Source organism: Neolamprologus brichardi, chromosome 18 (assembly GCF_056152115.1).
Source record: "Neolamprologus brichardi isolate AB-2024 chromosome 18, ASM5615211v1, whole genome shotgun sequence".
NCBI classification, from domain to species: domain Eukaryota; kingdom Metazoa; phylum Chordata; class Actinopteri; order Cichliformes; family Cichlidae; genus Neolamprologus; species Neolamprologus brichardi.
Genome location: NC_142121.1, coordinates 20,519,387 through 20,534,873, shown reverse-complemented (window position 1 = coordinate 20,534,873; position 15,487 = coordinate 20,519,387). Strand labels below are relative to the sequence as shown.

Sequence of the window (15,487 nt, the reverse complement as noted above, 5' to 3'; positions counted from 1 at the left end):
CAAAACATATCAAAATGTAAAATGCAGACATTGAGTCTGATATCTTTAAATTACTGTTGAAGGATTCATTACCTGCGAGGATGTTCTCTGGGTCAAGCTCCACGTTCACTTGATTTTTCTCTACTATGTGTCCCATGATCCACTTGGAGCGACCGTACTGCTGAGTGGCAAGCAGCCAACGCAGTGACTCAGGGAAGATCCTGTCAAAAAGATGGGGGATGTCCTTGTTAATATGACATGAAAAATGAGTCAGGGTGAAAAAGGAAAAAAAAGAGTTCTCCTTTTATTAGGTTGTATGTAATCTAACTTTGTTAGGGCTCGCAGTGCTAAATCTTGTTTTTGTCTGTCATTGCACCATTTCAACACAGTTTGGATATGAGGCAGAGAAGAAAAGTGCAATGTTAAGCTAAAGCTATACACCAGATCCCAAACAGCCGATGGGTCGGCTGCGGTGTGACACACACAACACAATTTACAGTGGTACTGTCTCACAGCCAATGTCACCCCCTGTGCCGCTCTATTATTTGTGTCTATTATTTTCCATAATGTTGCATAAACTTCTCAAAGAGGTTAGGTATCAGCTTGCAGAAAGAGTACGTGTGTATATGAAGACAGTCAATAACATAACGACTGGTGCTGCATTTGGATGAACCTCTGTCTACAAAGTAGATGTGCAGGTTTCATCATTTTCCACATGTGTGGTTTGCAACTATCCCTCCGCCCACCCTCACCTAACCTAATTAGATCACCTGCAGCGTTTAAATTTTCAACCTAATCAGCTGTATTCCAGATGTTTGCAGAGTCAGCCACAGTTAATCAGGAAAGTTAACACAGCTTTGGAAATGACCTCAAAGGCTCTTGCCAACTTTTGTGTGCTAAAAAATGTGTGCTGTGTGACAGAGCCATCACACTTTGATGACACAGTATCACATGACAGATTGTTAGATTGCTGGATTGATAATAAATGAGAGAACCTCTCAGGCTGAGTTCACTGTGCAATGTCCAAACTTGTGGTACCAACAGAAGTTCCACAAGTTTCACAACCTGCTTCATGTCCTTGAATTGTGTAGTCTTTAGCAAACAAGGCCATGATTGCGTCACAGCATACAACTGTTGCAAATCCCATTCAACAGCTGAGCCATCAAACTGCTGAGTGATAATGAACGCTGTATTTTTTTTATGATCGGAACAATGGAACTGAGGACATATCAACATTTCCTTATTTACCAAATCACAATGACTAACCTGACATGTGCCCGAGGTGTATTTCCATCCCTTCTCCACACTGTGTCTTATGCTAATGAAAGTGTATTGCATGACAAAGACTGATGTTTGACAAGTTGTTTGCTTTGGATTACTTCTGACTGTTACTGAACAGAACCCCCCTTTGTTTTGCAGGGACATCAAAGATACCAAGGCCTTTGAAACTCTGGCAAAATCTATATTCCTGCCATCTTTGTAGACATCAGCACTATTACAGAACTGTGTTCAGTGAGGTAGAATAAATGGTGTATTTATTGCTTATGCTTTGGAAAAAGTCAGAGCAGAGGTTTAAGTGTAAAAGATACCTCAGCTTGGACTTTAGTACTATTTTTAAGCTTGTAAAAAATAATAATAATAAGAAAAACCTCTGCAAGTGTATCTTTTGTTAAACAGTGCTTAATTTACTCAATGGGAAATCAATGAATCAAGTCACACCTGATTGCCATGGATGCACCTATGTGTCTTTTTTAAACTGTTGTGTAACTGAAAAAAATATTTTAAGTTTAACAGAATATCAAAATCAAGATAAGATAACCCGGTACCAAAGTGCAGCGAATGCTAAGGTCTTTTCCTTACCAAATGTAGGACAGCATAAGCAGCAGGGGACAGATGATGACAGCTTGAAGTACCTGCCAGTTGCGACAGAGGTACGCCACTCCAGGCATCAAGAGCCGACCACCCAAAACCACAAAGCTGGCCACCATGGTCATGGAAAATCGCCATCCTGGCAGGCACAGCTCGATCCCTGGCAAAGAGAACAACGAAAAGGGGGGAAAAAGTACAATGTGTTTTTTTCTAGTCGAGACATATTTAGAAAAATGATATAAAACGAGTGGAAATACCAGAATTTCAAAATTTCTTGGGAAGATGACACATGGGACTGAGACTAGTTTTTGTATGTCCAAACTAGCTATAATCTTTGGAAATTTTGGAGCACAAAATAAAATGAAGTTGCTTCAAATAAAAGGGTTCCCATAAATTAGTTGTTCTGAGATGTTGGTACCCATTCATATGCAGTTGAATTACCTGGCAAATGTAACATTATAATGATGATATTTACCTTTTTGCAATGAAGAAAAATATTTTCAATCACTTTAGAGAAAAACTGAGAACAACATAATGCGCTCATTGACTTTTGGGGGAATGAAATGTGCAATCTAGAGCAAAGTTGATGAGTAAACGGAAAAAAAACCCCAGAGCAACAACTCTGACTAGGCGAGGCAGGCAGGTCAGAACAGGAATCCTGGCACTGTCATCAGCAAATGAGGTTTGTTGTTTCAATGCAACACATCCTAAAATCCAGAAATTACTGCTGTTGCGGCATGGCTTTTTACACAGAGTAAAACTAAGTTGACACCAAAAACACCCACACACCAGAGAAAATTGTTATCTTTTTAATAAGTCTGGAATATTCCTAGTTTCTCACAACAGGAGGATGGAAGCTACGCTATTGTGCTAATCTTAGTTTTTGAGATTTAATTAATGAAACGCTTAAGTCATCAGTCAGAAAATTATATGACTCCAGTACTTTTTTTTTTATTCTGACACAGTACAGAGATGAAGACAGTAGGCTGCTGAACAAACTAGAAAGGGGTTCCTTGTGCTCCTTTCCCCTCGATCAGAATGGCACTGATTCATTCACTCGGTCATTAGCATGCACACCCCACTGGCAGCCAGCAACCACAGACAGTTCAGCCCTTTAGTTACTGCAGTACAGAGGAGAAGTTCACACCACACCATAGAAAGCCAATGCTGCTGTAATGCCGCTGCTCTTATACAACCAGAATCTTTTGTCTTGCTTCATTGGTCCCTTTTGTTATACATCACTTTTCTTCTACCCGGGAATTTTAACCGTCTCCAGTGGGCCTTTCAAGGTGACAGGCCCAGCATAATACAGTGGATGTCGGCTGCTTCACTTCATTCCAGTGGAAAAGACTGGAATTTCAATTAGGATGTGCCCCCCTCTGAGGACATGAATAATGCTCTCTGTTCACAGACACTATCGCAGCTGGTATGACAAAGCCAATGAGTGGAGAGCAGGGCGATGGGTGCAAGACCCGCTGAGTTTGAACCAACTAACCTCAAGACTCCTTCGCTGTGTGCCTGTGGGAGAATAGCACCGGCTCACTGGTTAAGGACCGCATGGGATTTGAATTCTTTGGTTTTGTATTTATGTACGCAAGGCATCATGTGCACTGAGACTCATGCACTCTGACCAGAAAAGTACATCCCGTGGTGAGGTGTGGAAAAGCGTTAGGCAGAGTGGCACAAACTTCATTAAGATATCAATTATGACAATAAGGATATTTAATTAAACTAAATGCAAAATAAGAAGCAGAAGCTGTGGAAAAGAGCCCTGAGCTTCTTACTCATGTTGACCCTAATCCTCCACAACCTGCTAGATCAGCATTCCCATAATGCTCTGCGGCAGAGTCTGTCCTACTGACATAAATCTACCAATTACAAATCTAATGTTACATATAAGAAATTGACTAAACTTGGAAACCAAAGGCCTCCCGAGGGTGGCGGAAAAGTGACACAAAAGATAATAGGAAAAAAAAAACATTTAAATGTATTTGTACCACTCCCATTAGTAAAAATAGAAATTACATCATCAATGATTAGGCTAAAAATCCAATTAATGACAATGATAATCCCCAAAGAAGATTTAGCTGGTTTGCTGACTTTGGCAATGTGAGAATGTGAATCACACTCAAGCACAAAGTGCAGCAGCTCACCAGTAGCTCATGAGTCCCTCTTTGTAACAGGGATTTAAATGCGTCTTCTGAGATCTGGTCACAACTCAGACTGCAGAATGAGCGAGAACGCAACCAAGATACATTGAGGATACATTAAGATGTGACCACTCAGAACACCTCAGAGTGGTCCAGGCCACGCGTGCATGTTTCCTGTGCCACATTACAGTACAATACTACACTGATATGTGTGTGTGTGCCACTGCTGAAAAACAATAGAATTGGCAGTCTTGCACCACGTCGAATACCCTCAGCTGTTATTTCACAACTGCCTTGCATAAAGCTGCTAGCTAATTGCATAAATAAAAGTAAAACCCTTTAAGACGATTGACTGTGTAGCCTATGTGTTTAATCATCAGCTCATCGAAGTTATTAATGGGGTGAAGCAGATCCAGCATTTGTCTTTTAGCCCTCTTGCAGGCATCACAAGGCACAAGGCTGCCGTTGATCAATTACGCCCTTCTTCTCATCACGTTTCCCACACTTTGCTCTGAATACCTACGCTTCAGCATCAATATATTTTGATTTTGAATCACCAAGGAGTTCTCGGATTCACTCAGCAATTAAAACACATCTCGCGTCTGCTCATTAAATATCATTTCCCCCGCCCCGACTGAAGAAACAATGAATCAATTACAGCACTCCTGGTGGGTTAAAAAGGGAAGAAAAAAAACGTCATATTCTTGTAAAGCAAGCTATAGTCACATCCAGCAGTGAAAGAAAATAATCACAGTGAAATCAGGAATGGGATCAACACAGCTGTACCTCTGTCACACAGCTGAAATCTGCATATTTCTTTGCTAATTGTTTTAAAAGAAGGCACCAAAAAAAGTTGTCACCACAGCTTCCGCATCAAGTGAAAAGGAAATAGGCAGGGTGTGCATATCCCTTTGCTACTAATTCCTTACTAAACACAAATAACATCCCACACAGAAATGAGTTAAAATAAACAGGCTGTGTCAGTGCCTCCAGCAGTTCCAATCAATCCTGGACCGTAACGTTTGTAGCTTCCAGATTCTAACCAATATCCTGAAGAATCTCTTAACATTTTAGTTAAACAGTATTTCCAAATGGAATTCCTTCAGTGTGTGTTGTGATAATGGTTGGAGCACAGTCTCTGGAGATTGTGGTATGCTTAAAGTGGTTTACAGAGTGCATTGTCTGATTACATTGTAAGGCAAAAAAAGGTTACAGATAGTCTGAGTGACCACATTAAAAAGTAAGGTAAGAAGCCTACAATAAACATTTGATACTTTGCCTTTTACAGCATTTATGGTGTTGCCAAAGTTAAAAAAAAAAATTAAAATTAAAAAGTACAGCATGGTTAGGCCTGGTATGCACTCAGATGTGAGAACAACTGGAGATACCAGGTGTTGTATTTAGGGCCGACTGTGGCTCAGGCGGCCGACTGGATTGTCGACCTATCAAAAGGTTGGGGTGGCCAGATTCCCCGGCTACAACATTTCATGCAAGCATGTGATTCACATTATTTTAAATTTTTAAGAAATTCAGATGTATCAAGTCAGGGAACCACTGGTGCACTGAATGGAAGTATATATATCAGCCCCACCTGGGGCTGATCCAAACCTTACTGGACAGGTATGCCATTCACTGCATGATCAATACACCATTAAAGTTCAAAGGATGGACGGTCACAGATGGAAATGCCTAGTGAGGCTAAACTCAAATCAGGCATGTTTAAAGTTTCTGATGAACGTCTGAAGCATTTCTTCTGAGTGGCAGACCAGTGAAGCATTGTCAGCAAACAGCATTTCCCTGATTAGGGTCAGGGTGAACTTTGGTCTTTGGCTGGCATTACTATAGATCAAATAAGGTGTTTTTCCCCCAATAGGGGTAAACTCTATCCTTTGTGGAGGACATGTAGAAGAAATAAAATATTACTGGCATAGATGTACAAGCTGTTTGCCGTGCAGTTAGCCATGAAAGTCTGTGAGAAAAAAGGAACGTCGCTCTTAAGATATCCTTCATATTTTAGTACAACATAATCACCTAAGAAGACATGGCAGAAAGCCAGTTCTCTAACAGAGCATGAAAACATTTATCCTGACAAGGTTAAAGGCCTCAGGTCAATTAAAGGGCAAAGTAAAACTATCTTCTCTCTCTCTCTCTTCTGTGGCCTTTCTTTAGAATTAGTGCAGTTAGACAATTGTACTAATTGTACTACCGGAATTCTGGGTATAAATGAACAAGAGCAAACTGATAAGTCATTCTGGTAAATAACCTTGATACTTTATTTTTTCTGCCCGCTGTGTATTTTTATACACACAAAAATGTTGATGTCTCCTCTCTCCCTTTTTTTCAAGCTCCAAATAGGGGCTATTGACTAAGAATAAGGTCATGCTTATTGATTAGTCTCAGGAGCCGAGCAGAATGTCAAACAATTCCAGCTATCCACAAGCCCTTTGCTTTGATTCATGTGCTCAAATTCTCAGTAATCAGGACAGTAAATCCCCACCTGGAGAGTATATTAGTGTGTTAGTGTGCTGTGTTGGCACACAGCATATTCCAAAACCACTGCATTAAAGAAAGATCAACACAAAACAACCTACTGGCTGTTCAGAAGACACTGTTTGTGAACTGAGTGACTGAGCTTACATTTGTCACAGTCGTAGATTTGCTTAACTAAACACAACTTCAGCCTAACCAAAGAAGAACTGAAACTGCATTGATTTTTTTTTTTTCTTCCACTCATCAAAAGAAAGTGCAAAGGTTGCCAGTAAAGATTTTACCAGTTACTGGACTTCACTCAGGAATTTGTGGTTTGAGATAGTTTAAGGTTATGTCATGCAACAAAGGTTTAAAATTATTTCCACTCCGGGCCAATTAGAACATGACCCTTAAGTCAGTACTACTGCTTTAAAAATTAAAAATAAATGCAGCCTAACGTTTTAGCAAAGTGCATTTGCTGAGCCACCAAAAATGTAATCTTAGCACAAAAGGGAACTTTAACCCTGCTCAGAGTTTAACCCTCCACTCATTTATCAGGAGACAGCTAAAGTGGATCATGAGGAAGACTGTGGTCAGTGTTTCATCAGCAACAATTGTTTTTTGTTTGTTTTTTGAGTGAAAGAATTTCCACTCAATACCAGGACTGCCTCTTTAGGGTATTTCACCGTTCAGTTTCTTTAATTCATTCTAAGCATACAGAATGAAAAGACAGTTGAATTAGCATGGTCTGCCGAATGTTGGTAAACTACATTAGCAGTGGTGTGAGGCAGACCTAGCTGTGATTTTAGGGAGACATAGCTACTTGGTGCTTAATGAAAAAATTCTGTTTTTAATAGTCCAGATCTTGCCCACACTGAGCAATAATTACACGAGCAGTAAGAAGAACAAGCAGACCAACAAAGAACACCGTCTGTCAAAGCAGGAATTCGCCCCAGACACAAAGGAAATCACTGAGGATAGATGAATTTGCAGAGACCTGTTTTGTTTTTTTGTGCCTTGAGTATCTTTATGAGTGAAAGAGAGATAAGTGTTTGCTGTAAGTGGAGGGTGCCACTGACAGGAACCACCTTATTACAGCTAACAGAGGAGAGAGATGAGAAAAAGGTTAGCCTGGCCTGCCTAAACTGACAAAAGGCAGCAGAGCACTGCAGCAGGAAGCGTAAAAGACCGATCATCCAGCCTGACCAGAAGAGCATTGCCACTCTGTAAAAAGAAGGAAAAAAATCCCGGCAGAGAACTAAAGGGACACTGTGCAACATCAAATCTCACAATGGCATGTTGTAAAAATATCAACCAATTTTTTTTTGCTCTGGGCATTTAAAAAAAAATTCCTCTGACACCCTATTTCTGAAATTTTTCCACACCGTATGACTTTTACTTCCCCTTTCTGTCCATCTAGATAATTTCCAGTTGCACCTGTGTATTTACCAGCTACACATACAAGCCCAGTGCATATACCAAAGGTGTGACAGTAAAAACAATATCCACACAGCGAGTCTCTCGGCATGTCAGCAGCAATATTTCCACACTGATGCAAATAAAAACAATGCCCCTTTTCCCCAAAGTAACCACTGCTGCTGAAATTTATAGCTAAACAAAAGCCAAGTCTTTTTGGGACAACACAATGTGTGCAGTGTGCATTTTATCTAAGAGCAAATATGGAAAACAAAAATACCCTTTCAGTGCAGGACTTAATAGTATTTTTTTCTGTCAACGTCCCACTTTAACATAAGATATACTACGTAACCAAGTGTGTGTATTGTTTTTTTTTCTTTTTTTGACATAATCTGGTGAGGTTGTAACCAGTAATTTATTTTTTTAAATGGTAGCAACCATTTTCACTTTGGAGGTGCCAGATCCCAGCTGAAGTGAACATGAGTGAACAGTGATTTCAGGATTGATGTGTTTGACAGTACTCGCCATCAAAATGAGGGGATATCTTTTTCTGGAGCAATGGTTTTCCACTCTTCTGATAGAGACTCAATGCTGTAATGCATTTGTAGATTTATTCTGGCAGTATATGGTAGCTGAAACCCTTACAGACACTTTGTGCTGGTTTTTAGTTTGCAAATCTGTAAATATACAAAAAGGTGGACTAGCAAATTAAGCTAACAAACAATGCGCTAAAAACTAGCTAGCTGCGCTAGCTAACAACTGTGAGTTCTCCATTATTCCCCAAACCACACGAGTCATGAATACTATAACATTCAGATGGGCTCTACGTGGAAAACAGATAAACGTCTCATTTTTTTTCTCCGTCGCTTTTCATTTCTCTCTCTATTAAGGCATCTAGGCTCTTATACACACACCCATGACATGATTAGGCATGCAAATAATTCAGAAAGTGAGCAAGCATTCTTCTTAAGGTAAGCTCAATGCAAACTAGTCCTTCCTTCATAACAGTAAGATGAAAAACATTGAGCTAGTGTGCACAGTTATACATACAAAAACATTTAATCTGACAGTGTTTTGTAACAGAGAGAAACTACTTTAACTCATAAATGTTTCACACAGTCATAAGGGCTGTGGACTACTGCCCTAGATCAGAATCACTGTGCTCTCAACCTGATCACAAAATTCCTCAGCAGCCTGTGCAGTCTGCTACCATGACTCAGCTAGCTGAAGCCTGTTTGTAAGTGGGGGGGCGGGGGTTGGAAACTGCGTGGCAGGGGTAAGGGAGGGGTTTGATGTTTACTGTAAAAATGCATTAGTGCGCAGCACCACAAAGCTATAAGCACAATGAGGCCTGTGGCGTGATGCTAAAAAGACTAGCTTACACTGATGGAGCAGTGGGGTATAAATAGCAGCGCTGCATCAGATGACTTTCTATAGCCATTGGCCTTTCTTTTGTGCTCGTTATACTTCGAATCAGTGAAGTAGAGAGATGCATCAACTTGGTTGATATATGAAAGAGGCTAATGTTAATATACAAAACACTTCACTTGTGGTGTTGCTGTAATTGCATCACATTAGTCAAGCACTCTTCAGATGTGAAAAATTCTACTCTAGCAGCTGTGCAACTTCCACAAATCTCTTAATCTTCTTGATCGGTTTATTTTATTTTAGCCTAATCAACCTTTCCCACAACCTGTCTTATTCCACACAACCAGAAAATCCTCCTTTTAAATTTATTGTGTCTCTTTTGTAAGAGTCATATAGCTGTCACTCTGCATCTGCTATGTCGGACCATGCAGTGGGATGGAGTTTGACTGGGAACCCTAGCACAACAGATAAGATATGTATCAGTCGCTCCACAGTCTTACAAAACTCAAAGACTAATGGATTTCCTGAATGATGCCTCAAAGGCACAAGTAAATAATATACACGGGTGGGTGGGAAGGAGCTGTATTCTATTAACTCCATTAGCATATACTAGCTAAATAAAGATGATTAAAACTTTCAGTCAAATTAAACAGGAAGATTGCAATCATCATAAGATTTTCTAGATCAAAATTATTGCACATGATGTTTCCCACTCTCCATGGTGCATATAATGAAACTAGCACATGGATGGATGAGAAATGGGGGATTAGTGTAATGTCTCCAGTGCAAACACAGCTGAACTTGGGATTTGACTCTGGCTTCCTGTTGAAAGCAGGATAAAACAAAGCAAGCCACAAACGAAGGTCATGTGGTTTACAATGCTGCATGTGATATGACTGAGTGTCAAGACTACAATGTTTCCTAAACTTTTAAATATGTGACACACTTTCTTGCGAAGGCAATGCATGTATTCCACAAAATAAAATGATCCATTCTCTCTAACAACATGTTGCTGCATGACCGTGTTCCTACTCTTCGAGCAGCTGTAGAGCAGTTTTGTCAATACAGAGTGGCTGCAGGGAAAATATCACGTGACAGGGGCCGAACATTATTAGAAATAAGGGCGGCAGTATGGCAACACAAAACCTGCACAAAGATCAAACATACAGCTGTCCAGCTAATCCCTGCTCAACCTGAGTGTATTACATCTTACAGTGCAGCAGGACTACAAAGATCTGTAGTATAAAAGGATAATCATAACGATGTTAGAAACATACAAATCCTACTGAAACTGATTTGTTTTTTTGCTAAGGAATGTGTTTTTAATAAGTATGGAATGAAATGGGAAACCCTGCACCATCATGGAAGGATTATTATATAATACTGTAAGACTGCTGTTTGGGTTTAACTGCCTCATTTTTATATGTAAATGAGGAACTAGTAATCTTTATTCTAATGACAGCCTGAAGCAAGTTAACTGAGAAGATTCTCTGTTTACAGTTAATGCAAATGGATCAACATCAACGATTGGGTTATCCACCTCCAGTCCTGGCCCTGGGGATTTATGATGAACCCAACTACCTCTAGGGTTAGTTTTCTATAAAGATTTAAAGCCTCTAAATATAATGTTTGATATATTATTGGCAAACACTAGACTTCCCAGAAAGGAGAAGGAACACATCAAATTACAGCATGTTTATGACAACTTTATTGCAATAAAGTTAAGCCAAAGTTAAGTTATATTAGATCAAATACGAAAAAATATTGAATGCGAATAAAGTGGAAAACATCTAACAGTAATCTGTGTGTGTTCTTGTGTGTTCACTGGAACCGGTGGAACAAATGTTATCTTGGTCTCTGACTAGAGATGATTCATTAAAATGGTTCTGGAATGTTGCAATGAAGCTTTTGAGATGATCCCATTTTTATTTACAATTGACTAGCTCAACTATTCAATAATTACTCTTCTTGTTTTGTTTGACTCTCCGTTTTGCAGTCTGTTTAAGGATGACAAATATAACAAAAAAAAATGTAAAAAAGAAAAGAGAGAGAGAGGGGAAAAAAAACACAAAAAAAATAAATATGATGACTCCAAAACTCTCTCCCTCTTACCGGGCTCCAACCACTCTGCTGAGGATGATTAAACCACAAACTTGTTGAAAACGATGACTAAATGTCAGGTTAATTTTAATTTGATGGGTTCAAGTCTACCCCTTTGCCTCTTTCCATCTCACCCCCTTGTATTGGGAGCAGACAAAAACAGTCCCACCATTCTGGGTGTGCTGTAAAGCTTTTCAAGGTATGCAGCGTGGATTAAATTAGAATGACAAGGATGCTGAGGGCCCCATCCTTCATCATCTCATCCTTGCTCCCTCTCTCTCATTTGTCCTTTTTCCCTTGCCTCTGCACTGGTCAATTACTGCAGCCAAAGAGGCTCTTAAGGATCCACCGCTGAGCCGAGAACGTTCATCAACTGCATCGCCAATTACTAGGACGCAGCACAGCACAAAATATTCACAAACTATTACTTTACCGTTCAGATAGAAGGTCACATTAAGAGAGATGATTCATCCCCAGAAATATTACAGTGTCTACAGACTCTTCCTGCAGTGATGGGAAAGTGTAGTGAAGACAACCACTTTTGTCCTTATTAGATTATTGATTAGAAGTAACAAAGATTAAAGGAGGAAAAAAAATTGTGGTTCACGTAAATGAAAATGAAAGAGTTCAATTTAGAGCTAAGCAGGTTGGTAGTTTGTAAGTAATGAGAATTTACGCCCGTATAGGCATTCAGTTTAATAAATGTTAATAGGTTAGTGCAACATAATTACTCTTCTTTCAGCTGATCACTATCCTCGGCTACAGGCGAGTATTAAAGTGGAGTACCTTCAATTCAATTCAATTTTATTTATATAGCGCCAAATCACAACAACAGTTGCCTCAAGGTGCTTTATATTGTACAGTAGATCGTACAATAATAGATACAGAGAAAAACCCAACAATCATATGACCCCCGATGGGCAAGCACCTTGGCGACAGTGGGAAGGAAAAACTTTTAACAGGAAGAAACCACCGGCAAATCTGCTGCGACTGGCTGGGATGAGAGAAGGAAAACAGGAGAAAGACATAATGTGGAAAAGAGAAAGAGATTTATAACAGATATGATTCAATGCAGAGAGGTTTATTAACATATAGTGAGTGAGAAAGGTGACTAGAAAGGAAAAACTCAATGCATCATGGGAATCCCCCGGCAGCCTACGTCTATTGCAGCATAACTAAGGGAGATTCAGGGTCACCTGGTCCAGCCCTAACTATATGCTTTAGCAAAAAGGAAAGTTTGAAGCCTAATCTTAAAAGTAGAGATAGTGTTTGTCTCCCGAATCCAAACTGGAAGCTGGTTCCACAGAAGAGGGGCCTGAAAACTGAAGGCTCTGACTCCCATTCTACTTTTAAATACTCTAGGAACAACAAGTAAGCCTGCAGTGCGAGAGCGAAGTGCTCTAATAGGGTGGTATGGTACTATAAGGTCATTAAGATAAGATGGGGCCTGATTATTTAAGACCTTGTATGTGAGGAGCAGGATTTTGAATTCAATTCTGGATTTAACAGGAAGCCAATGAAAGGAAGCCAATACAGGAGAAATATGCTCCTGATACACCTGATTCGCACAGTATCAACAAGGAACTCTGATCGTGATGTGTAAACAAACTGGCTCTTACTTCCTCTGCAAGCAGCCAAACCGAAAACAAACCAGTTTAACTAAACCACCAAGACCAACAAGTAACCAAGATGTTATTTAGCAATGAACAGAGGAACGAAAGGGAAGATTTTGATTTGTTAACGAGCAGTTCTTGCATTGGACTGTTGAGTGGTCTACTGCTTTTTTACATGAATGTTTTTAGTTTATCATTATTAAAAGACAAAAACAAAAACAAGTACTATGAATACACTGGTTTTCATATGCAGTAAGCATTAGCATGAGCAGTTAAGTAATTTGGCACCTAGTAAAAGTTCAAATCCAGGTATACACTGTAAAAAATTATCTTTGTAGCACATTTAATTAAGTATGGTGATGGCACTGGGTCGTGCACTTAACATGATTTACAGAAGTTTAATTCCAGTCCAGCCAAAAAGTGCTTTTAATCAGCAGACTCTTTTCAAGGCAACATTCTTATAAAATTATGAGCTCTTTCAGAAAGCTGTTAGCTTAAACCTATTTCCATTAACATTACTTAGCTACAGTCACATGAAAAAGAAAGTACTCCAGAAAGGACTATACAGTCATGTGAAAAATCAAGTACACCCTTTCTGCTTCCATAGGAATTAAGAGGGTATGCAGCAAGCAGCCAGATGCTGCTAATCAAGCCCACTTGATTAACTCATCATTAATAAGTGTGACCACTTCAATGAAAGCAGAGGTTTGGGCAGTTTGCTGGTATCGGGTATTCAGATAAGTGTTAACACAATGCCACAGTCTTCCCTGGAAAAGTACCCGAAGACTGTGCACTGCTCAGAAACCTGCAAAAGGTCTGTGGAACCTGAGCTACATACCAGATTATACAGACTTAGAATCTGTAGAACATTGAGAAAAAGAGTGAATCAGTATAGGTTAGGCTCAGCCTAGTTTTTAAAGTTGCATCTGAACAAACCATAAAATGTCTGGAATAATGTCCTTTGGACAGATGAGACTAAAGACGCCAGTGTTTGGCCATGACGCACAGCGCCATGTTTGGTGAAAAGCAAACAAAAGATATCAGACCTCAAGACCTCATACTGACTGTCAAGCACGGAGGTGGAGGGGTGATGAATTGGCATTTTTTTTGCAGCCACAGGACCTGTGCACCCTGCAGTCATTAGGCTTACCATGAACTCTTCTGTTTACCAAAGTAATCTAGAGTCAAATGCCCGACATCTAAACCTTAACCAAAAGTGAGTAACGCAACAGGACAACGCTCCTCATTTACTAATATGTGTGTGGAAACATTCTTACCCTTAGCCAAAAATACGTGCGTACAAAATAAATTACTGTCAGATTTATGAAGCATGCGCACCAACCTATTTTCTTTCTTATGTGTATGTTAGTAAATCAGAATCATTCCAGACCAACAGCCTGATGCAATCTGCATACCAACTGCCACACTCAAATTTCTCTATAAGGAAGGTGTTTAGGAAGGCAGAAAAGGCACAGCGTTCCAGAGAGTCATCACTCCCATGGAAAACAAAAGTGAGCCTCAGGCTTAAATAACGGTCTTTGAAATGACTTTTGGCCTAAGACATTCAATGTGGCCTAAGTGGGGGCATCAAATAAGAAAATAAATAAATCAGCAGCCACTTAGTCAAAAAATTAGACTAACTGATGACATCCAACAATGGTAGAAGTCACTGTTGATAAGATGATATGGGAGAATAATGTAATATATTTAAATCAAAGGGTTAAAGCCTGTTTTTCTAAATGGTGGATTCCAAGTATTTTGTGGCTTATGGTGTTTGTGAAAATTATAAATAATGACCAAAAGGTAGCAATCATATTATTATTAGTAGCATTAATATTAGTAACAATAGCAGCAGTAGTAGTAATAGTATTCAACCTGAATTTATTCTAATTTACCTACTACTAGTACTAACAAATAAACTCGGGTAAGAAAATTTTGGTAAATCACAGATTTTTGTGTGACACTTTTGTACGTGCAAATTATGCACAGATTTTTGTGTAAGTACTTTTAGTAAATGAGGGCCTAAGGTCCCAAGCACGGCCTAAAATCTGCAGATTTTCTACAAAAAAAAAGAAAAAAAGAATTAAGGTGTTGCAATCAATGGCCCACTCAAGTCCAGGCCTCATCCTGCAAGAAATGTTGTGGCAGAACGTCAGGAGAGCTGTGCATAATTGAATACCTACAAACCTCAAAGAAATGAAGCAATACAGTGAGCCAAAATTCCTCCACAAGCAAGTGAGAGACTGATTAAGTCATGCAGAAATCCATTACTTCAAGTTATTGCTACTAAAGGTGGCCGTACAAGATACTGATTCAAGACGTGTACTTAGTTCTTTATGACTGTGTATAACCATCATATGAATATTTAAACAGCTGTATGAAGTTGAACTTGTGAAAAAGAGCAACTTGGAGATTGAAATCTTCAAATAACACAACAGAGTGTAAGTTAGCCGACTAACAAGCTACCTACAGGTAAGATTTTCTAACAATGTGTTTATATATCAGTCTATATTTAATCATAGA

At 39.4% G+C, this 15,487-nt stretch overlaps 1 protein-coding gene across 2 annotated transcripts in view; it reads right to left on the bottom strand.

The window, feature by feature from the left end:
* Nucleotides 1-15,487, bottom strand: part of LOC102785858 (solute carrier family 22 member 23-like) — a 35,330-nt gene that overhangs the window by 10,436 nt on the left and 9,407 nt on the right. For both annotated transcript variants that reach the window (XM_087831552.1, XM_087831551.1), the window contains exons 4-5: nt 1,840-2,008; nt 73-200 (exon numbers count right to left, since the gene is read on the bottom strand). In XM_087831552.1, the coding sequence (XP_087687678.1) occupies nt 73-200; nt 1,840-2,008 (297 nt within the window). The remainder of the gene's footprint in view (nt 1-72; nt 201-1,839; nt 2,009-15,487) is intronic.